Here is a 24,263-nt window from a genome sequence, read left to right as displayed (position 1 = left end):
TACTGCAAATGTTTGGAACAAAGCATTATTTTATAAGCTTCCAAGTGATATTATTGGCTAGGTATTTAGAAAATTATATTTAAAAAGGAACATATAACTATCGAAGAATCATAAATGTTTTCCTATATTTTCTATCAAAATTACTACTGTAGATGTATTTCACTAGTGCATAATAGTTGACATTTGCTGCAGTATGTTACAGAATTTAAAATAGATATTCCACTAGTTCAAATCCATCACAAGTTGTGCATGAATTTGTTCTAGGAAGTTAATTGGGACGAATATGAAAAAGCAGGACAGGAGGGTATCTGGGAAACTATAACTTGGAATCATAAGGTAATTAGGTATAATTAAGAGAAGAGGGAACAGTCATACTGGGGAAAAACACAATTTTTTCGAGATTTTTCAAAATAGCAACTAACCTCTTCTGTTGTAGAAATTGCTGTCATGCATATTTACCATGATCCTATCTTGGATCGTTTTTTTTCTTGTGCACCACTCTCTTTGTCTTGGCTATAACATTTACAGACTGTATAGTTGATTGTTGGGAAGTATGTTTCCTGGGGTGTTTACTTGCTGTCACCTGCTTTGGTACAAGTTTGTAATAAAATACGTTTTTTTTAAAAAAGAACTACGTTCACTGGCAATTGTTTAAAACAATCAAGTAATAAAAATGATTCAGCAATGTTGGGTTGAGCTGGGCACTGGCAGTAGTTTTTTTTCCCACTGTCTCACTTAATTCACTGTGCTCATTCTCCTGGGGATTGACAGTTTTGTTCTGCTTTTAGATGAGACATTATTTTTCTATTGCTATTGTACTTCAAAATACTGATTTCTTGCAAAGCACTAGTAAATGGCACAGGCATATATTTCAGTGAACCATTTTTAATTGCCGCGGAGTCTGCACATTTTTCCCGTGTCTGCGTGGGTTTCCTCCGGGTGCTCCGGTTTCCTCCCACAGTCCAACGATGCGCAGGTTAGGTGGATTGGCCATGCTAAATTCACCCTTGGTGTTCATACGGTGAGGTGGGGTTACTGGGTTATGGAGATGGGGTGGGGCATGGGCTTAAAGTGGGGTGCTCTTTCCAAGGGTCGGTGCAGACTCATTGCTACGAATGGCCTCCTTCTATGCTGCAAATTCTATGATTCTATGAAATTGATTTTTTTTAAAAATAGGCCAAAATCTCAGAATGTAGGCGTGATGTGGAGATGCGCCGTGGGACTGGGGTGGGCACAGTAAGAAGTCTTACAAAATCAGGTTAAAGTCCAGCAGGTTTGTTTTGAATCACTAACTTTCGGAGCGCAGCTCCATCATCAGGTGAGTGTCTCACCTGATTGACTCACCTAATGAAAGAGCTGCGCTCCAAAAGCTAGTGATTTGAAACAAACCTGTTGGACTTTAACCTGGTGTTGTCAGACTTCTTAGTCAGAATGTAGCTAAGCAAAGGAAGGCAACAATTGTCTTGTTGATTACTTCTGGAAATCAGTATTTCTCAGTTAGTCTATGAGAGACCCAGTGGTGAGAAGCTTTGAGAATCGTGGCTCCAAAATTACCTGTTGCTTTCAATAATATTGCACTTATCAAATGTCATGTCTTAATTTGGTGACATGCCGATTTTGTAGCTTTCAATCATTGGTGCCTCTACTGATTTTGCAGTAAACATTCGCAGATTGATTGATTTTTTTGGAAGATAATTTGTACTGTATACAACCATTCCTCTTAAATCAAGTACTGTTCTGCAAACTTTCTGTTTTAAGAAGAGTGCTCATGAACTGAAATGCTGCATTTCATGATTGAAATAAAAATAGCACTGTTATTTGGAAAGGAAACTGGAGATGCTGAAAAGCTAATAATATGAATACTTTTAATGGGGATTAAGAATTGCATTATACTTGCAAAGAAACATCTTGTTTAACTATTTATTCTTACTTACAAATATACCAGACTGTAGTTCTATATTGCTTGTTTTATGGAAATGAGAAGCCTCCATTCTGAATGGTGAAGGTGTTCCCACACTCCTGTTGGGTAGGAAGTTATGAGAATTTTGACCCTGTCAGGATAAGATCATAAGTCACAGGAGCAGAAGCCATGCCGACTCAGTCCTATTTTAGCATGTATTTCCAAGGACTCCACAATCTCATCTTTAATAACAGACTCTAAAATCTTACCAGTGACCAAAGTCAGGCTAACCGGCCTGTAATTTCCTGTCTTCTGCCTCCCTCCCTCCTTAAACAGGGATGTGGATGTTACATTAACCATTTTCCAGACCTCTGGGACCCTTCCTACCTCCAATGATTCCTGAAAGATCATCACCAATGCCTCCACAATCTCCTCAGCTATCTTCTTTTAGAACCCTGGGGTGTTGTCCATCCGGTCCAGGTGATTTATCCACCTTCAGACCTTTCCGTTTCCCCACAACCTTCTCCTTCGTGATGGCCACGACATTCTTCATTGCTCCCTGATTCTCCTGGAGCTCTGGCATCCCACTGGTGTCTTCCACCGTGAAGACTGATGCAAAGTAACTGTTCAGTTCCTCTGCTATTTCTTTGTTTCTATTACTTCTCCAGTTTCTTTTTCCAGTGGTCCAATGTCTGTTCTTGCCTCGCTTTTACCTTTTATATATCGAAAAAAACTCTTCCTATCCCGGCGACACGGTGGCACAGTGGTTAGCAATGCTGCCTCAGTGCCAGGGTCCCAGGTTCAATTCCGGCCTCGGCTAACTGTCTGTCTGGCGTTTGCATTTTCTCCCCGTGTCTGTGTGGGTTTCCTCCGGGTGCTCTGGTTTCCTCCCATAGTCCAAAGATGTGCAAATTAGGTGGATTGGCCATGCTAAATTGCCCCTTGTTTCCAAAAGGTTAGGTGGGTTTACGGCGATAGGGTGGAGGCGTGGGCTTAAGTAGTGTGCTTTTTCCAAGGGCCAGTGCAGACCCGATAGGCCGAATGGCCTCCTCCTGCACTGTAAATTCTATGATTAGGGTTATTTCATCTTCTCCCCGCTTATTGCTTTTTTAGTTGGCCTCTGCTCGCTTTTAAAGGCTTCCCAATTCTCTGCCTTCCCACTAATCCTCACCGCTTTGTATGCTTCTTCTTTTGCTTTTATGCAGTCCTTGACTTTCCTCATCAACCATGGATGTCTGTGTGGTCCTCCCCTTAGAATGCCTCTTCCTCCTTGGGATGAATTTACGTTGTGCCTATGTTGTGCCTCCCGAATAACCCCCTTTTGATTCCACTTCTCCCTCACAAACTTCAAGATAAATTCTTATCATATTGTGGTCACTGTCCCCTAAACGTTCCTTCACCTTAAGTTCCCTAATCAAGTCTGCCTCATTACACATCACAAATCCAGAATTGCCTGTTCCCGAGTGGGCTCTGTCACAAGCTTCTCCAAAACAAATCTTGGATATTCCACAAATTCCTTTTCTTGGAATCTACTACCAACCTGATTTTCCCAGTCAATCTGCATATTGAAGTCCCCCATAATTATTGTAATATTGCCTTTCCTATATGCCTTTTCTATTTCCTGATATATTTTCTGCCCCACATCCTGACTATTGCTACATAACTCCCATTCGGGTCTTTTTACCATTGCAATTCCTCAACTCCACCCACACAGATTCTATGCATTCTGAGCCTATAATTCTTCTTGCTATCTATCGATTTAGTTTAATTCCTTACTATCAATACAACCCCGCCCTCTTTGCCCATCTGCCTGTCCTTTTGATAGGACACATATCCTTGGATAGTTAGATCCCAGCCCTGATCTCCTTGCAGCCATGTATTTGTGATGCCTACAACATCGTATCCACCGATTTTGATATGCACAACAAGCTCGTTACCTTATCCCATCTGCTGCGTTTAACACCCTCAGTCCTGCATTGACGACCTCCCTGCTCATATTCGTCACTTATTTTGCACTGCCTAAAGTTAGATTCCTGCCACCTTTACTCCGTTCTATTACGTGCTCTGGAAACTTTACGAACTTATACTGAGCCCTCAGCTCCTCTAACTAGTTTTGAAGTCCTCGTTATTAACCTGCAATTCTACCTTCACCTTTAATTTTGATTTTCTAATTCTCCATATACTGAACGACTTTCTCTTCTCCTCCCCCCCCCCACACACACACACACACTCACACACACACACACACACACACACTATTTAGTTTAAAGCCCTATCGACAGTCCTAGTTATGTGATTCACCAGGACTCTGGTCCAGCATGATTCAGATGAAGACTGTCCATTCGGAACAGGTCCGGTCTTCCCCAGTACTGATGCCAATGTCCCATGAATTTGAAACCATTTCTCCCACACCAATCACTGAGCCACACATTTACCTCCTTAATCTTATTGACGGGATGCCAAATAGCTTGTGGCTTAGGTAGTAATCTAAAGATTATTACCTTTTTGGTTCTGCTTTTTAATTTGGCTAATCATGCTGATAAAACATGTGTCAAGTCAGAAATTCTGTATGACTTAGAGGGGAACCTTAAAGCAATGGTATTTCCATGCGCAATCCATCCTGATCTTTCTTAATAGTGGAGGTTGAGGGTTTGAAGGTGCTGGAAGAAGCCATGGTGAGTTGCTGCTGTGCATCCTTTAGGCAGCGAACACTGAAACTGCAATGTACTGTTTGTGAAGAGAGTGGTTATTTTGTCAGTTGGCTGGGCGGCTAGTTTGTGACAACAGCATGGCTTACATTCTCGCACTGGTTGAGTTTATTCTCAACCATCCCTCCCTGAGGTGTGGTGACCCTCGGGCTAAATCACACCAGTAAGCTCTCCCCCTCAAAGGGAGAGCTGCCTATAATCCTCTGGGACTGTGGTAACATTTTGTTTCCACTTAAATGATTTGTCCATCAGGCTCTTTGGTTAATTCCAAAGGTATGTGATGGGTCCCTTCTTTCGAGCTATAAGGAGGATCATTTGTTTCCCAAGTTGACATTCCACTCTCTGTGTGCATATCTTTCTCGATGCACAGTTCTTACCAATGTCAAAAGACTAATTTTCCATTCTGAAAGATGCATTGTTTTGTATTTTTTGTGTGCAGTATAAACAGTGGAATAATGGGCAGAATGGCCTGTTTTGTGCTGTAGCTTTTGTGATTTCAATATATTAGATGAGTAAGCATTTGTTTTGTAGCACTGTCCACTCATTTAAAATGTTGTTGAATATAATCATACACTATCTTTTAACTAGTTATGAAAATTAAAAATTATACTGTTCATTTTCAATTTTGCAAAAAGCTGTAAAGATAACTCGGGGAAAGAAACAGATTTCCCACCTGGTTTTAGTTTACCTTGGAAATTGAGAATGAGAATTGTAGGTAACTGACTTCATGTTCTATTTTTCTATCAGATGGAAAAGCATGTGTAAATTTAAATGTTCTGCACTGGTTAAATAATTAAAAGATCTATTGATTGAAATGCAGCTGTAGAAAATAGTGTTAACGTGAAGGATAACTGTGGAGCCATTATCATGCCCCTTGTTTCAAATAATAACAGCAAGAGAAATCAAATAGATCAGAATACAAAGCCTAATAGTTTTGCATGGTCTTGGTACTTGATGGGAGACCTGGGACCTGTATAACCTATTTTCCGATGATGTATCCTATTATGCCTAAAGTCTTTTGTGTGCACCTTTGCATGCGTGTACATTATATACAAATTTTAAAATGAATTACACTTCCATTGTTACGTCTGAAGTGTTTCTTTACAGGATTTGAGCTTTATTCGATGGTGCCTTCTATTTGTCCCCTTGAAACCCTTCATAATTCACTTTCTCTGAAGCAAGTGGATGAATTTCTGACGTCAATTCCTGAAAACAGTGCCCTTTATGAGGCTCTTCCGTCATCCTCAGGTGAGACTACTAATTAATACTTTGGTATGTTAATTTGCATTATCGTCAGAGCAATGGAAACGTGATTGACCCGAAGTATCCAGCAGCTCCCCACTCACTCAGCCCATTCCCTTTCTGGAAATGTCTTCTCGGGGAGGTTCACTTCTGTGGTTGGGAAGAGTTTAATCTAAATTTCCAGGGGGGTGGGGCACCTTCTATAATATGTAATAAAGTGGAAAAGTTAAAATACCAGGCTGTGCTGGAGAAGGGAATAGTTCCATAATATTTCCTCTAAGTCTGCCCCTATCTAATAAGTTAGGTAGATACGGAGTATGGGGGGGAAAGTAATAAAGTCCTAGGCCGGGATTCTCCGACCCCCTGCCAGGTTGGAGATTCGGCGGGTGGCAGCGTGAATCCCGGCCGCCGAATTATCCGGCGGGAATTACGCCGGTCGGCGACCGCCCACAGCAGCTCCCCCCCCCCCCCCCCCCCCCCCCCGCGATTCTCTGGCCCGCGATGGGCCGAAGTCCTGCTGGTTCTTTGCCAGTCCCGCTGGCGTAAATTAGGTCCCTTACCGGTAGGACCTGGCGGCGCGGGTGGGGTCCGGGGGGGGGGGGGGGGGGATCTTGCCCGGGGGTGCCCCCACGGTGGCCTGGCCCGCGATCGGGGCCCACCGATCCATGGGCGGGCCTGTGCTGTGGGGGCACTCTTTTCCTACGCGTCGGCCGTGTCCGACTCCGCGATGGCCGATCCGTAGGTGAACCCATCCCCCCCCCCCCCGCGCATGCGTGAGGATGACGTCAGCAGCCGCTGACGCTCCTGCACATGCGCGGACCCGCATCAGCTGGCGGAGTCCCTTCGGCCCTGGCTGCCGTGGCGCCAAAGGCCTTCCATGCCAGCCGGCGGGGTGCAAACCACTCCGGCACCGGCTTAGGCCCTGAAGGTGCGGAGGATTCCGCACCTTTGGGGGGGGCCGACGCCAGAGTGGTTCACGCCACTCCGTCCCACCAGGACCCCCCCCCCCCCGCCGCACTAGGTACGGGAGAATCCCGCCCCTAGTTGGGGTTACTGTGTGTTAATGTGTAGAGTGTGGTAAATGAGATTGGTGACTTACCAGTGTAGATCGCCATATGGGAATATGATTTTGTGGCTGTAACAGAGACCTGACTCAAACAAGGGCAGGCCTAGGTATTAAATATTCTTGGATAGCAGGCGTTCAGAAAAGGAAGGAAAGGCAAAGGGTTAGCAGTATTGATTAACTAGAACAATGCCGTGCTGGAGAGCGAGGATGTCCCACAGGTGTCGAGGATTGAATTGAATATATTTAGCCAGAGCAAAGGAACAAAGAAGTGCAATTGCATTGCTTGGTGTAGTCTATTGGCCAGCAACTAGTGGGAGCGATGTGGAGAAACAAATGTGCAAGGTAATTACAAAGAGGTGCAAGAATTATTGAGTAGTTATAACGAGAATTTGTAATTATCTGAATATAAACTGGGATGGCAGTGTAAAGGGTGAAAGCAGTTCTGAGACTGTGTTCAGGAAAACCTTTTATAGCAACACATTTTCATATAATTTAAGAGAACATTCGGCCCATCGAGTCTGAACCGACTCTTGGAAAGAGCACCCTACCCGCACACCTCCACCCTATCCCCATAACCCAGTAACCCCACCCAACACTAATGGCAATTTTGGACACAAGTGGCAATTTATCATGGCCAATCCACCTAACCTGCACATCTTTGGCATGTGGGAGGAAACTGGAGCACACGGAGGAAACCCACGCACACACGGGGAGAACATGCAGACTCCGCACAAACAGTGACCCAATCCTGGAATCGAACCTGGGACCCTGGAGCTGTGAAGCAATTGTGCTAATCACTATGCTATCGTGCTGCCCATTCCCAGTCCAATAAGAAAAGTTGAATTGCTAGTACTGGTTCTTGGGAATAACTTAGATTCCTAAGTATCATTAGAGAAACATTTAGGAGATAATGATCATTATATCATAAGGTTTAGGTTGGTTATAGAACAGGGACAATCCAGAATAAGAATAATTAAGTGGGGGCAAGCCAACTTCAATGGGGTGAGAATGGATCTGGGCCAGAATCGAATTGGAATCAAAGATTGAGGGGCAAAACGGTGACTGAACAATAGGCTACCATTTGAGAAGAGAAATTCTGGCACGGACAAGGTAAATTCCCACTCGGTGAATAGGAAGGGCAAACCATTCCAGAGCTTCCTGGATAACAGAAGAGACAGATAAAGATGCAGAAGGAAAAAACGTGTGCATATGACAGGGGCCAGGTTGACAATATAACCAAGAATCATGCTGAATAGAGATGGTTCAGAGAGGAAGAGAAGCCAGGAGAAAGCATGAAAAGAGACTAGCAACTAATACAAAAGGGAACCTAAAAGTCTTCTATAGGCATTAAATGATAAAAGGAACGGGACTAATTCGGGATCAATGGGGGGATTTACACATAGCAGGAACAAGATGCTGAGCAAGTCATGGTGAAAGAGGAGTTATTTAAACACCAGAGAATGGTTTAACATTGATAAGGAGATGGTAGTGGAGACCGACATCTGTGCCTAAAGTTGGTACAGTACAAGGATCGAATAGGATGGATCCAAGGATACTGAGGGAAGAGAGAGCAGAAATCTCTTCATCGCACCACTGCTAGTGTTAACTCAATGGTGGGCTGGTCTGTTACCACAGTGAGCACAATGAGCAAACATGTGCAGGCTGCTTGTGGTGTCTCCTGTAAGTTTCCCTTGTTCAAAGGCACTCAGTGCCTGATGGGAACGTCTGCTGAGAACCATCTCCCTGCCCTTGTTGCTGACACCACCTCCCTCTCCCATGGTGCCCCCCCCCCCTCCCCCGCCTCCCCCGCCTCCCCCATGAGTTACCTCTGACCTTGGTTACTCCTTGATCCTGGACCTCCGATGGCTGTCATTCCCTGGTGATGTTTGTGAGAAAATGAACTGCCAGCCTCCGATTAGCCAGCAGCTCATGGTGGGCAGGATTTGCAATCAAGGGTGCTTGATTCCAGGGAAGGGCCACCAGTGCCACTTAAGGTATGAGGATCTTCTAGTTACATAAATTGGAGAAGTTGGGCTTTTTTCCTTGGAAAAGAGAAGGCTGAAAGGAGATTTGATGGATGTGTTCAACATCATGAATGATCTGCAACACAATCGATGGAGAAAACTATTGCCATTGGTGGAAGGATCAAAAATAGGAGGACACAAATTTAAGGTAAATAGCAAAAGAAGCAATGGCCACATCATGCATCTAGTAGTTAAGATCTGGAATGTTCTGCCTTAGCAGTACTTGGAGGTAAGTTCAATTAAGGCATTCAAGAAGGAATTCAATTGTTATCTGAAAAGAAAGAAAGAGGATGGGTGGTGGCATTAGATAGATTACTCCTTTGAAGAGCCAGTGCAAAAATGATGGGCCAAATGCCCTATTTTGGTGGTGTAACAATTGTGTGATTGTGATGTGTCTAGCTGTCTGTATCAGGATGCAATCACCTACTTTTGCAGTACTTTATTTCACCCTGGCATAATATAGAAAATTGAGCAAAATTATCAAACCCCCAAAGGGTAGCATTCAACTTCCTAGATTCTTGGGAAAAGAGTTTTTTTCCAAATGAAGTTATCCTACAATCAGATTGATGGGGTAGAATATATTCATTAGGTAATAACCTGTGGTGAATTTGGACAATAACAATAGATGGAGAGAACCTGCTGCATAAATGCTTTAAATCAGAATGATGTGGAGATGTGCATTGGACTGGGGTGAGCACAGTAAGAAGTCTTATAACACCAGGTTAAAGTCCAACAGGTTTGTTTCACTGCTCCTTCCTCAGGTGAATGAAGAGGCGGGTTCCAGAAACATATATATATTTATATATATATAGACAGCTCGTGATTCAAAACAAACCTGTTGGACTTTTACCTGGTGTTGTAAGACTTCTTACTGCACTTAAATCCGAATGGTTGGGGTTCTGCCAAGATACACGAATACTTTGACTTATGTTTTTTTGTAAACCTGCAGCCCAGTAATTTAGAAATGTATTGTTATAGAAAAGTTGATTTATAAGAAATGCCAAAAGAAGGTTTAAAATTGACCCCTATAAATCTCTGAACAATAACAGACAACCACGATTTGTAAACCAGTCAAGATATAACTTTGTATTGGCATTCCCAATTTACCAGGCGATGAGAGCATTAGAACAGCCATCAGGTTTCATTAGATTCATTTGTGCCTAAGCCACTTGCTGACACCATGTCTGCTGAACACCTGCCCACTTCATTTTTGATGACATAATAATTTGAAATACGTTTATCCTCTGTCAAAGATGATGTAGAGAATCTCAATAACGGTGACCATGAAACTACCGGATTGGTGTCCATACTCATCTGGTTGATGAATGTCCTTTTAGGGAAGGAAATCTTTCATCCTTCCCCAGTCTGACCTACACATAGCTTCAACTCAGTGACTTTGAACCACTCTCTGAAATAGCCTATCAAGCCACTCAGTTGTATCAAACCAATGCAGAAAAATCAGAATGAATAAAACTGAATGTTCCTGGTGTGTGCAATGATCTACACACCAGAAATGACAAAGGTACACCACGTCCAATTGAACTTGCAAAATCCTCGTCAGTAACACCTGGGGACTTGTCCCACAAACTAGTCTCACAACAACCTGACACGGTCATACTCAGTGAATCACACCTTACAACCACTGTCCAATCTTCTCCATCACAATGACTGGGTGTGTCCTGTCCCACCAAAAGGACATATAATTGCGAGAGAGTGGCACTGGGAATTCAAAACAATGAATGCCAACCTATGAAGTTTCATGCTGTCAGGTCAAACCTGGATAAGAAAACCTCCAACTGATTGCCACCTGCCTTAGTAAATTAATTTGTACTCTTGCATGTTCAACACCATAAAGGGTACTAAAGGCACAAAATATACTCAAGGTAAGGAACTTCAGTCCTCGTCGCCAAGAGGCTCAGAAATACCACAACTGACTGAATTTGGCACGGCTTGAAGGATGTATCTGAGCCTGCTATAAGTAGTGAATCAACAAGAGGAGAAAAACTTACTTGACTTTGTTCTCACAATCTTCTATCACACTTGAATCTGACCATATTGGTATCAGTAGGAGTGACTATAGCACAGCCCTTGTGGAGACAAAATCCTGTCTTCACACTGAGGATACCCTTCATTGTGTTGTGTGGCACGAGCTGTGTACTAAATAGAATAGATATAGAATAGATCTTGCTGCTCAAAACTGGGTGTTCATAAGTGTTATGGACCATCAGCAGCAGCAGTATTGTACCAACAACAATATCTTAACGGCATAAACCCATTATCACCAAATCAGGGGATCAACCCTGGTTCAATAAGGAGTTTGGGAAAGCATGCCAGAGGCAGCATGAGGCATAGAAATGCAATCTCAATCTGCTGAAACTGCAATGCAAGTCTGCATATGCTAATCAACAAAAGCAACTTGCAATAGTCGAAGCAAAATTATTCCATAATCACCAAATATGTTTAAAGCACCAAAGCCCTGCCACAACCAGTCATGAAGGGTGCTGAGCATTTAAATAATGAACAGGAGGAGGAGGCGGCTCTACAATTATCCCCATCTGCAATATGGCTAGAGCCCTGCACATAACATTTGCAATTGACGCCAGACAGAAATGTCAAGTAGATGATCCAATTTGGCCTCCACCTGAATTCCCAACATTGCAGATGTAGTTTTTTCAGCCTATTTTATTCTCTTGAATAAACTACTGAGTTATTGGATACAGCAAAAGTTATGGGCACTGAGAATATCCCGGTTGTAGTATTGAAGACTTTTGCTCCAGAAATAATCACACTCCGAACCACTATGTTCCGGTGCAAATGCAACGCAGACATCTACCTGACAACGTTGAACATTCTCAAGTATGTGCTGTCCACAAAACATACTCAGTAGCAACCTGCTCACCGATGCTTGGTTTGGATTCCACCAGGTCTACTCCGCTTCTGATCTCATTTCCAGTTTTGGTCCAAACAGAGTTAAGTTCCAGAGGTGAAGTGAGTGTGACTGCTCTTGTCATCAAGGTAGCACTTGACTAAATGTGGAATCATGGAGGGTTAGCAAATTAAGTCAGTGAGAATTGGGAAAAACTCTCTGCTTGTGGAGTCATAGTGAGCACAGATGAAAATGATTGTGGTTGTCGGTTGTTGGAGCTAGTTTAGCACAGGGCTAAATAACTGGCTTTTAAAGCAGACCAAGGCAGGCCAGCAGCGCCGGTTCAATTCCCGTACCAGCCTCCCGAACAGGCGCCGGAATGTGGCGACTAAGGGCTTTTCACAGTAACTTCATTTGAAGCCTACTTGTGACAATAAGCAATTTTCATTTCATTCAATCATCTGTCTCAGGATATCGCTGTAGGAGTTTCTCTGGGTTGTTTCCTGGCTCCAACATATTCAGTTACTTTACCAACGATCTTCCCTCTGGCATAGGGATGGCCTAGTGTTCAGTACCTGTTCAATTTGCAAGTCCTTGGATACTGGAGCTGTCCATGCCTGCATGCAACAAGATCCGGACAACATTTAGGCATGGGCTGGTGCATGGAAAGTAATATTTGCACCATACCAGTGCCAGGCAATGACCATCTCCAACTAGAGAGAATCCAAAGCCCTCCTTGGTGTTCAGTGACATTACCATTGCTGAGATCCCACCATCAACATCCTGGAGATTACCATTGACCAGAAACTGAACTGGACTAGCAATATAAATACTGTGGCTACTGGAGCAGATCAGCAGCTGGGAATTCCACAGGGAATAACTCATCTAACTCCCCAAAGTCTGTCCACCATCTACAAGGCACAGGTCAAGAGTGTGAAGGAATACTCAACTTGTCTGTAGGAGTGCAGCTTCAACTACGCTCATTAAGCTCAACACCATCTAAGTCAGGACAGCTCACTTGATCAGCAACCTCTTCACCACCTTAACATTCACTCTCCCCACCAATGGCACATAGTGATAGCTGTGTATGCCATCTACAAGATGCACTGCATCAACTTGCTAAAACTTGTTTGACAACACCTCTTCCACCTAGAAGGATGAGCAACAGGTACATGGGAACACCACTATTTCCAAATTCCCCTCCCAAGTCGCACACCATCCTAACCTGGAGCTAATGGCTTCTTTTCTTCCATCCATCTGGGTCAACAACTGGAACTACCTTCCAGAACAGCACTGTGCGTGCACCTATACCAGCTGTACTGCAGTGGTCATAAAGGCAGCTTTGCAACGGCAATTTTGAAGGGGAAATAAGTACTGAGCATGACAGCAGCACTCGTATCTCAGAACCAAACAAAGTATATGCTTAAAACTTTGGTGAAATATTGTGCAAACTAAAATATTGTAGAAGCTTTGAGGGTGGGAAGGTCAAATGCAAAGTTGATGATAATACTTTATTTTCATGCTAGCTTCTGGGAATATTTTATCTCTGGGAAGACGAATTTTAAATACATACACTCCCAGAAAGATACTTCCAACACCTCAGCCATCAGATCAAGACAATAACAGATCTGCATTCTGTAAGTAAACTAATATTGCATATGCAAACATTGCTTTGTTGGAGCTATTATATTTCTTTAAATATTGTGATTTTTAAAAATCCTTTCACTGGTGAATAGACCAAATTGGTCTTGTTATGTTACTTAGATTATCATGTTATATTGTGGAGTTTCAATTGTTGAAAGTATTTCCTTTAGGGGGCAGTTAATTATATGGCGACTGAGCAGGTAGAACATTTTAAGAAGAAACATTTGAAAATCTGACTGAAGATAAAAATATTTTTCTAAAATCCCTTTTTTTCCGCAACCATCATTATAGATGGCATCAGTTCCATTTGTATTATGCGCAAGACTTGCAGGAGAGTAGTCTGAATGAGTTGTCCTTGGACTCTGCTGACAATTGCAAAACCGGCCCCCTAATACAGTTGAGCTCAATTCTTGAGATCAAAAGTTTTGTTCTGATTTCCTTATTAGGAGTTAAATGATGTAGTAGTGCAGCTGCTAAGCTAAATTGTTTTAATGTCTTACAAATGTTCTTCTATTAGCTTATTCCTTATGTTTTTAGCTGCATTAGATTCCTCATTTTGATATGTGCTGGCTCCTTTTATATATTTTGTTGAATTTGATTTATCTCCTTACTTTTGGCTTTCCTTATGTAGAGTTAACTGATTGGAAAATAAAGTACTCTTTGGGATACAAATACAAATGAGATATTTCATTGGCCTGCTAAAAATTTTAATGTCCAATGAGCAAACACATTTGATTAATAGATAGTGGATGCTGTGTTTTTAGGTCCCCATATTCACTTAACTTTTTAGCAAAACTCACTTGTTCGGTATGCTATCTTGCAAACAGATTTAGTTATTTAAATTGATATAAATTTGCTATGTGTCCATAAGTGCATGCCATTTATTCTTGCAATAAAAAATAATATTGCCTTTTAGGTGAATTAACTTAAAGGTGAATTCGCTTAAAGGTGAATTTCCTCTTTTGCCATGCAGCCAGTTGTGGATCTTCCAGTAATGTGTCTATCGCAGGGACATCTTCATCAATGGAAAATATACCTTACATCAAGCTAAGTGACAGCTCCGTTAAAGCTAAAGATGACCAAAGCTGATGAATGCAAAACTGTCTTGAAGTAAGCTGGCCCAGACCAATTTGTACTACATCAAAACAAATGAAAACATGAGCCTTAATGTGTGCAAATACTTAAGTAAAAAAGACAAAAATACTATCCCTTAAACATTTGTTTGTGCCAAGACAAATCACATGATGAGTTAATGTTAAAAAGTTGATGGTAGGTATTGCATCATTCTTTGGATTTTAGTACACAGTGACTGAGGTTAATGTAGTGCTAGATTTTTTAATTTTATCCACCCGAGTAGCATTTTCTAAGAGCTAAAACTACAATAGACCGTTTCCTGTGCAGTGAAATTGCATTCAGAAAAAACTGCAATCCAAATATGCAGTTTGGATTTGAAGTCCCTTTATATACTCATCTTTATTAAGTTATAATGTGAATATGTTTAATGGAACATGTGACATTGTGTTTTATCAATGAAGTTGCACATTTTTATTCACTCACTTTTTAACACCGAGTATGTGTCAAAAACTATTTGTCATCCATTCTTTGCACCCTTCATGAGTTGTTTTATTCCTTATAACATTTCCACTTGTTAAAATGTAGGGAAATTCATGCAAATTGTGATGAAAATCTAATTATTGTTTTTGGTTCCATTTATTTATATTCCAGTTTTTTTCCCATTCTGAACGCCTAATTGTAACATCGATATTACAGGTTAACATAACTGGTCTTGTGTGCTACAATACCTCATGTAGGTTTTCAAATTTGGCTTTTCTGAGTAAGTGGATTTGTGTGTGTGACTGACTTAAAAAATTGAATATGTGAGTGAGCTATTTACATTTCATGCTATACAATAAAAATTATATTTGTTGACACAATGCCTGGATATATTAAGTAAAATTGATAGACACCACTCTCTTTAAAGAAATTGTTTGCAAAGTGTTTTTGATTACACTAGTCACAACCAATGTTTTAGGTGCATGTGTATGTCCAGACTCCAATTCACATTGTTACTGTGATTTCAACCTGAAATTGACTAACAAGATTTTTTCTTTGTGTGTTTTGGATGTAGGTTCACATTGGAAAAATGTGCAATTTTGAGCAGTGGTACTTGATAAACACTATTTTGTAAAGGGCATTTAAGCTGACACAAGTATTTTTATTCTGAAGAATACAAGTTATCAATAAATATAACCCTGTTTTTGACTCATATTTAAAACATTGCTTAACATGAAAATATAGTGCTTCACAGTTTTACGTAAGTTTATTGGAGTTTGTCATGTCACAGATTTAGCTGCAAATAAAATTTGAATCTAGTCTATATATGTTTTTATATGAAATGGATTACAGATATGTTTTGTAAAGGGGATTATGTATCTGTATATATTGTGCAGTATTTTTTTTATTGTTTACATACGTGATTTGACTTTGTGTCCTGTTATGAATTATTCTCCAGTTAAAATGGAATGGCATGTCTTATGAGAGATCTGTTGCTTTTAAGGTTAACAACATTCAGTGGAGCATTGAACAATGCCATTTGATTTATAACTATTTAAAATGAGTATATGAGCTGTTACCCAAGTACATATTTTTCCAACTAAGTTTAACCACAATTTCAAAATGTAATAATTTGACATGTTTTGAACAACAAATTTTTTGTTCTTGTAAATTGGTTGTTGCATTATTTGTGCCAAGTTTGCCAAATAAATGAGTATATACTGAACTTTGTCTTGTAAATTGGTCGTTGCATTATTTGTGCCAAGTTTGCCAAATAAATGAGTATATACTGAACTTTGTCTTTAAAATATAACTGTGTTTACATCCAGCATTGTTTTACTGTAACTATTTATACAGAACATTGTTACTGTTAAAAGGAACATTTGCAAGATTTCCTCGATGGTTTGCCTCAACCTTTCTACTTCATTAGTTGAAGGAAGTTCTGCTATAGTGGAAATAAGCTAAATAATTTTCAACCAAGGTGCAATATTTTGTGAATAGCCACCACAGTGACATTTTAGTACAAATAGATGTTTTTTTTCTTTTATTCAACTATGAGATGTACAGTTTGAGATGTACAGTTTAATCTAAATCATTTAAAAATTAATTTGGAGTATCCCATTTATTTTCCAATTCAGGGACAATTTAGTGTGGCCAATTCACCTACCCTGCACATCTTTAGGCTGTGGGGGTGAAACCCACGCAGACATAGGGCGAATGTGCAAACTCCACACAGACAGTGACCCGGGGCCGTGATCGAACCTGGGTCCTCAGCGCAATAGGCAGCAGTGCTAACCACTGCACCATCGTACCGCCCATGGGGTATAAAATTATTACCCTATCAATATATGTTGCTCAAATAGTGATCACTATTGAGTTATCCTATTGAGAATTATTTTATATATGACAATATAACAACTGATAGAGGATGTGGACTAAAACCACCCTACCAACTCCACAATAATGCATTTTTAAAAGGCAGTAACAGAAGTAATTAAGACAAAAATCTCAAGTAGGATCTGCTTCAAACCACCATTCCAAAATGGTGCAAAATTATTGTCTACATGACTACAAGAGATGGCACTAGTGTTCTGGTTATTATAGATAGAACCTTTTTTTAAAAAAAGAAGACACTCTTTATTTGGTCACTCCATCCAGAAGTTGAGAGATTACAGTGTGAGGAATGTAGCAATGTACCAGTCACCACATAAAATGGGATGCTCCACCCTTGTCAAATCAGGGAAGTGAAATTATGAGGGCTTCAAACATGCACTGCTCAGATTCCATGCTGTGCTGTGTTTTAGTTTGCTCACTGAGGCACAAGGAAATATTGGGTATCAGCGACTTGTACAGAGAAAGGCCACAAGGCTGATCCCTAAATCTAAATCTTAAGTGATTAAAAATCATTCAGGTAAGTATTCGGAGAAACTACTTCACCCAGAAATTCCTGGCTGAACAAATTGAAGGATGCCAAAATGCATTTGTTGTGAACTGTGATGCAAATGTTGTATTCAAGTGTTTTGCTTTTCATCCTGTCTTTGCTGCAATTTTAATTTTCATTGCTTTTTAAAAACTTGCTAGTTTTTGTTGAATAGGTGGAGCTGCGTGGGATGCTACTGATCTATTTGAATGTTGTAAGTCTTAAAACACCAGGTTAAAGTCCAACAGGTTTGTTTCAAACACTAGCTTTCGGAGCATTGCTCCTTCCTCAGGTGAATGATTCGCCTGAGGAAGGAGCAGTGCTCCGAAAGCTAGTGTTTGAAACAAACATGTTGGACTTTAACCTGGTGTTGTAAGACTTCTTACTGTGCTCACCCCAGTCCAACGCCGGCATCTCCACATCATATTTGAATGTTGACATTGTATTTTTGCAAAATGGAATTTCAATGATATTCAATCAGAATTGAGATACAAGAAAGAAACCGTACCTTATGAGAAATATATAAACATTTCCTTCGTGAAAAGGAAAAGATGTAGAAAAAATTGGAGCAAAATGCAAAATTAAAAGGGTCTATGAAAGAGGCTTTTGCTTTTTTGGTTCAATCTAACTTTTGATTATCCAAAATATTGTGTTGCAACTAGGGGGACAATTTTTAGAATGTTTCTAGCTGTTTTCAATATGGTTATACTGCAACAAGGAAGGAGGCACTTCTCGATCTGGCTGTGGATAATGGTACAAGCAGGTGATGCAAGAAGAGGACAACAGGGTGCGACTTGCATACAACATAGAAGCGGGAGGAGGCCATTCGGCCCTTCGAGCCTGCTTCACCATTCATTGTGATCATGGCTGATCCTCAAGTTCAATACCCTCTCGACCTCCCTTTTTGAATAGTGGGGTTATATTCGCTAGCCTCTAATCTGTAGGAATCATTCCAGAGACCAGAGAATTTTGGAAAATTACCACCAATGGATCTATATTTCTAGGGCCACTTCCTGAAATACTCTGGGATGTAGATTATCGGGCCCTCGAGATTTGTTCTTCAATCCCATTAATTTTCCCCAAATCATTTCTTTACTAATATTATATTTCCTTCAGCACCTCACTAAAACTTGTGTTTCTCAGAACTTCCGGTGCATTATTCATGTCTTCCTTTGTGAAGACAGAAGCAAAGTATGAATTTATTTCCTCAGCTATTTCTTTGTTCCCTGTTATGAATTCCCCCGTTTCTAACTACGGTTTTTATCAATCTTTTTCTTACATGCCTATAGAAACTTTTGCAGTCAGTTTTAATGTTCCCTGCTAGTTTACTTTCAAATTGTATTTTCCCCTTCTTAATCAATCTCTTGGTCTGCCTTCGCTGAATTTTAATCCGTTCCCAATCCTCGGGTCTATTGCTTTTACTAACTAATTTGTATGCTTCTTCTTTGAAGCTAATACTATCCCCAATTTCCCTCGTAAGCAATGGTTTGGCCACTGTTCCCTTTCTACTCTTGCGCCAAATTGGAATAAACAACCTTTAGAGTTCACCTATTTGTTCCTTGAATGCCTGCCATTGCCTGTCTGCTGTCCTTTTTAGTAATGTTTCCCAGATTATAGCCAGACTTGGAGTGAGCAGCTGAGAGTGTGGCGAGTAAGGAAAAGAAGGTATCCTTTTTCTACCTTTTCCAGCCTCTGGTTCTTGCTTCGGTACAAGGGAAGAAACTGATTGGTGAGTATCTGGTAAGTTATTCCTCCTATTCAACTTCAGAAACAATAAGAAACAGTATGGCAGGGCAGTTTAGCTGAGTGGCATGTGGGAAATCCCGAATGTGTCATGTGTCCTGGACAAAAACATGTGCAGGAAATGTCACCAGCTGCAGGAACTTGAGCTCTAGTTTTCTGAACTTGAGCAATGGCTGGAGGTATTGTAGTCTATCCGCAAGACGGAGAACTATGGATATCATGTTTATGAAGGGGGTCACACAGCAGGTTAGGAGCATGCAGGCAGAGACTGAATGGGTGATCACCAAACAATTTAAGAACCAGGAGGTAGTGCAGGAGTCCTTGGAGATGATCTTGCTTACCCACTTCCATTTAGGTACAGGTGAAGGTGATGGTTTTGTAAGTTGGGGAACAGACCGGTGTTTCTGCGGCTATGGACATAACTCCAGGATGGTTTGTTGCTTTGCTGGCATCAGGGTCAAGGACGTCACACCGTAGCTGCGGGACATTCTTCTAGGGAGAATGAATAGCCAGAGGACGTGGTCACCATTAGTACCAACTACATAGACAGGAAGAGAGACGTGGTCCTGAATGCAGATTTTAGGGAGTTAAGAAAAAAATTTAAAGCAGGACCTCAAAAGCAGTCATTTCACCATTACTAGTGCCAGTGAGCATAGGAATAGGAGGGTTGAGCAATTGAACACGTGGCTGGAGAATTGGTGTAGGAGTGAGGACATCAGATTTGAGATGTTGGGTCCTGATCTGGTGTAGGTGAGACCTGTACAAGATGGATGGATTGCACCTTAGCAGGACAAAGACTAACAGCCTTGCAGGGAGATTCTCTTGTGCTGTTGGGGAAGGTTTAAACAATATTTGCAGAGCGTAGGAAACCTGAGTGGGAGTTCAGATTGGAGGGAAACAAAACTGGTATCAGGCAGCAGAAAAGTAATGAGTAAAACTAGAAAGCAGATGAAGCGAAGGCAAACATAAAATCGGATCAGAATGCGCGATTATGTTAAAAGTACAAAAGACGGCACTATCTGAATACAGACAACATTCACAATGATAGAATCATAGAATTTACAGTGCAGAAGGAGGCCACTCGGCCCATCGAGTCTTCACCGGCTCTTGGAAAGAGCACCCTGCCCAAGCCCACACCTCGACCCTATCCCCATAACCCAGTAACCCCACCCAACACTAAAGGCAATTTAGCATAGCCAATCCACCTAACCTGCACATCTTTGGACTGTGGGAGGAAACCGGAGCACCCGGAGGAAACCCACGCGCACACGGGGAGAACGTGCAGACTCCACACAGACAGTGACCCAAGCTGGGAATCGAACCAAGGACCCTGGAGCTGTGAAGCAATTGTGCTAATCATTAGTGTTAAATGGATAATATTTAATTGCCATTGCAGAGATTTGATTACAGGGTGACTGAGACTGGGAACTGAATATTCAAGGGTATTTATCATTTGGAAAGGATTGTCAAAAGGGTAAAGGACATGGAGTAGCAGTGTTAATAAGGGATGAGATCAGTACATTAGTGAAGAGGAGATCAAGATGTAGCATCGGTTTGAGTGAAACAAAGAACGGTGGATAGCACAATGGCTTCACAGCTCCAGGGTCCCAGGTTCGATTCCGGCTCGGGTCACTGTCTGTGCGGAGTCTGCACATCCTCCCCGTGTGTGTGTGGATTTCCTCCGGGTGCTCCGGTTTCCTCCCACAGTCCAAAGATGTGCAGGTTAGGTGGATTGGCCATGATAAAAAAAATTGCCCTTTGTGTCCAAAATTGCCCTTAGTGTTGGGTGGGGTTATTGGGATGGGGAGAGGTGTTGACCTTGGGTAGGGTGCTCTTTCTAAGAGCCGGTGCAGACTCAATGGGCCGAATGGCCTCCTTCTGCACTGTAAATTCTATGAAATTCTATGAACCAGTAAAGGACAGCAAAATTTGGTGCGATTTATTATAGACCACCAAACTGTAGTGGTAACATTGGACATATTATAAACCAGGAAATTAATGTTGCATAAAATATGGGGGTAATATAGCAATAATGGGTGACTCCAATTTACATTGTTGCTCGTTATGCTTTCTCTTTAATTGCTCTGTTTTAATAACCTTTGCTCTAGAGTCACCAGGTATATTTCTGATACCACCACGAGGTTCAAGGCCAAGTGCTGATCAATAACTCAATACACCAGTTAGTAAGTTTGAAATCGATACACATTTATTTTATTTTTTTTAAATAATTTTTATTCAAGATTTTCATAAAATAACAACAAAAAGTAAACTTTTTATTACAAAGAACAGAAAAAAGAAAAAAACAGTACCCCCCGCGCATACACAACGGAAGAGGTAACTTAACACCCGCCATACGCACAAAACATGCGCCCGCCCCTTCGACCCCCCCCGTGTATACGTAGAGAAAGAAATAAATCAGCGCCCACCATTAGCATAGAACCACTATGCCTGTCCCTCCGGTCCAAAACAGCGAAACACACCCCCCCCCCCCCCCGGCCTGCTGCTGTTGCCCTTTTCCTATCGTTCTGCCAGGAAATCCAGAAATGGCTGCCACCTCCTGAAAAACCCCTGCACTGATCAACTTAGGGCAAATTTCACCTTCTCTAATTTAAGAAACCATGCCATATCGTTGACCCAGGCCTCCACGCTTGGGGGTCTCGCATCCTTCCACTGAAGAAGAATCCTCCGTCGGGCTACAAGGGACGCAAAGGCCAGAACACAGGCCTCTTTCACCTCCTGCACTCCCGGCTCCACTGCAACACCAAAAATTGCGAGCCCCCAGCCCGGACTGACCCGGGATCCTACCACCCTCGACACCGTCCTTGCTACGCCCTTCCAAAATTCCCCCAGTGCTGGGCATGCCCAGAACATATGGACATGATTTGCTGGGCTCCCTGAGCACCTGATACTCCTGTCCTCACTCCCGAAGAACCGACTCATCCTTGTCCCCGTCATGTGAGTCCTATGCAGCACCTTAAACTGTATGAGGCCAAGCCTCGCACAAGAAGAGGAAGAGCTCACCCTCCCCAGGGCGTCCGCCCACGTCCCCTCCTCACCCAGTTCCTCCTCGCATTTACCCTTCAGCTCCTCGACCGAGGCCCCCTCCATCTCCTGCATCACCTGGTACGCTGCCGAGACCCTCCCCTCGCCAACCCACGCCCCCGAGAGCACCCTGTCCTGGATACCACGCGGCGGCAGCAGAGGAAACTCTGCCGCCTGACAAACGCCCTTACCTGCATGCACCTGAAGGCGCTCAGCCCCAACTTCCCCTCCAGCGCACCCAGGCTCGCAAACTTCCGGTCTACAAACGGGTCCCTCAACCTCCTGATACCTGCCCTGTGCCAACTCAGGAACCCGCCATCAATTCTCCCCGGAACAAACTGGTGGTTGCCCCGTATTGAGGCCCCCACCTCCCCCCTGTGCCGTCTCCATTGCCCCCAAATTTTGATGGTAGCCGCCACCACCGGGCTCGTGGTATACTTCGTTGGAGGGAGCGGCAGCGGCGCCGTTACCAGCGCCTCTCGGCTCGTGCCCACACAGGACACCATCTCCATCCTCTTCCATGCTGCCCCCTCCATCACCCATTTACGCACCATCGCTGCATTGGCAGCCCAGTAGTACCCACAGAGGTTGGGCAGCGCCAGCCCCCCCCCCCCCCCCCCCCCCCTGTCCCTGCCCCGCTCCAAGAACACCCTTCTCACCCTCGGGGTCCCGTGTGCCCACACAAACCCCGTAATGCTCTTGTTAACCCGCCTGAAAAAGGCCTTCGGGATAAGGATGGGGAGGCACTGGAACAGGAACAGAAACCTCGGGAGCACCGTCATTTTGACTGACTGTACCCTACCCGCCAGAGACAGCGGCAACATGTCCCACCTCTTAAACTCCTCCTCCATTTGCTCCACCAACCTCGTGAGATTAAGCTTATGCAAGGTCTCCCAACTCCTGGCCACGTGAACCCCCAAGTACCTGAAGCTCCTCTCTGCCCTTTTCAGTGGAAGCCTGCCGATTTCCCCCCTCCTGATCCCCTGGGTGCACCACAAACAGCTCGCTCTTCCCCAAGTTGAGCTTGTATCCTGAGAAATTCCCAGAGAATCCCCATCACCTCCGGCATTCCCCCCACCGGGTCCGCCACATACAACAATAGGTCGCCCGCATAGAGCGACACTCGGTGCTCCTCCCCACCCCGGACCAGCCCTCTCCAACTTCCCGACTCCCTCAGCGCCATAGCCAGAGGTTCAATTGCCAGCGCAAAGAGCAGAGGGGACAAGGGACACCCCTGCCTCGCCCCGAGGAATAGCTGAAAAAACTCCGACCTCCTCCTATTCGTGGCCACGCTCGCTATCGGGGCCTCATACAACAGCCTCAACGAACTAACAAACCCCTCCCCAAACCCGAACCTTTCCAACACCTCCCACAAGTACCCCCACTCAACCCTATCAAAGGCCTCCGCGTCCAGCGCCACCACAATCTCCGCCTCCCCTTCTACCGCCGGCATCATTATAACGTTCAAGAGCCTCCTTGTGTTGGTGTTCAGCTGCCTCCCCTTCACAAACCCCGTTTGATCTTCGTGGATAACCTGCGGCACACAGTCTTCTATCCCCACGGCCAAGATCTTTGCCAACAGCTTGGCGTCCACATTCAAAAGTGAGATAGGCCTGTATGACCCACACTGCAGGGGATCCTTGTCCCGCTTAAGAATCAGGGAGATCCGCGCCCGAGACATCGTCGGGGTAAGGCCCCCCCCCCCCCCCCCCCCCGCCTCGTTAAAAGTCCTAACCAACAGGGGACTCAGCAGGTCTGCATACTTCTTGTAAAATTCCGCCGGGAATCCATCCAGCCCCGGCGCCTTCCCCGACTGCATGCTCCGTATCCCTTTGACCAGCTCAACCGGCGCCCCCAGTCCCTCCACCTGTCCCTCCTCCACCCTCGGGAATCTCAGCCTGTCCAAAAAACGCCCCATCCCCCCCTCCTCCGCCGGTGGTTCGGACCGATACAGTTTCTCATAAAAGTCCCTGAAGACCCCATTAATGTCTACCCCACTTCGCACCACATTTCCTCCCCGATCCTTAACTCCACCAATCTCCCTAGCCGCATCCC

The 24,263-nt window shown here is 43.3% G+C and overlaps 1 protein-coding gene across 13 annotated transcripts in view; it reads left to right on the top strand.

Annotated features, from left to right (window-relative positions):
* ppip5k2 (diphosphoinositol pentakisphosphate kinase 2) overlaps nucleotides 1-16,229 on the top strand; it is a 225,135-nt gene extending 208,906 nt beyond the window's left edge. For 12 of the 13 annotated variants that reach the window (XM_038805177.1, XM_038805176.1, XM_038805167.1 and 9 more), the window contains 3 exons: nucleotides 5,716-5,856; nucleotides 13,333-13,443; nucleotides 14,424-16,229. In XM_038805177.1, the coding sequence (XP_038661105.1) occupies nucleotides 5,716-5,856; nucleotides 13,333-13,443; nucleotides 14,424-14,539 (368 nt within the window). In that variant the 3' untranslated portion in view covers nucleotides 14,540-16,229. Of the gene's footprint in view, nucleotides 1-5,715; nucleotides 5,857-13,332; nucleotides 13,444-14,366 lie in introns of all 13 variants that reach the window. The other variant, XM_038805168.1, reaches the window with a different exon arrangement.
* Nucleotides 16,230-24,263: the final 8,034 nt, after the last annotated feature.

This window comes from Scyliorhinus canicula, chromosome 8 (genome assembly GCF_902713615.1).
Source record: "Scyliorhinus canicula chromosome 8, sScyCan1.1, whole genome shotgun sequence".
NCBI lineage: Eukaryota > Metazoa > Chordata > Chondrichthyes > Carcharhiniformes > Scyliorhinidae > Scyliorhinus > Scyliorhinus canicula.
This window is presented reverse-complemented; position numbering and strand designations above follow the sequence as displayed.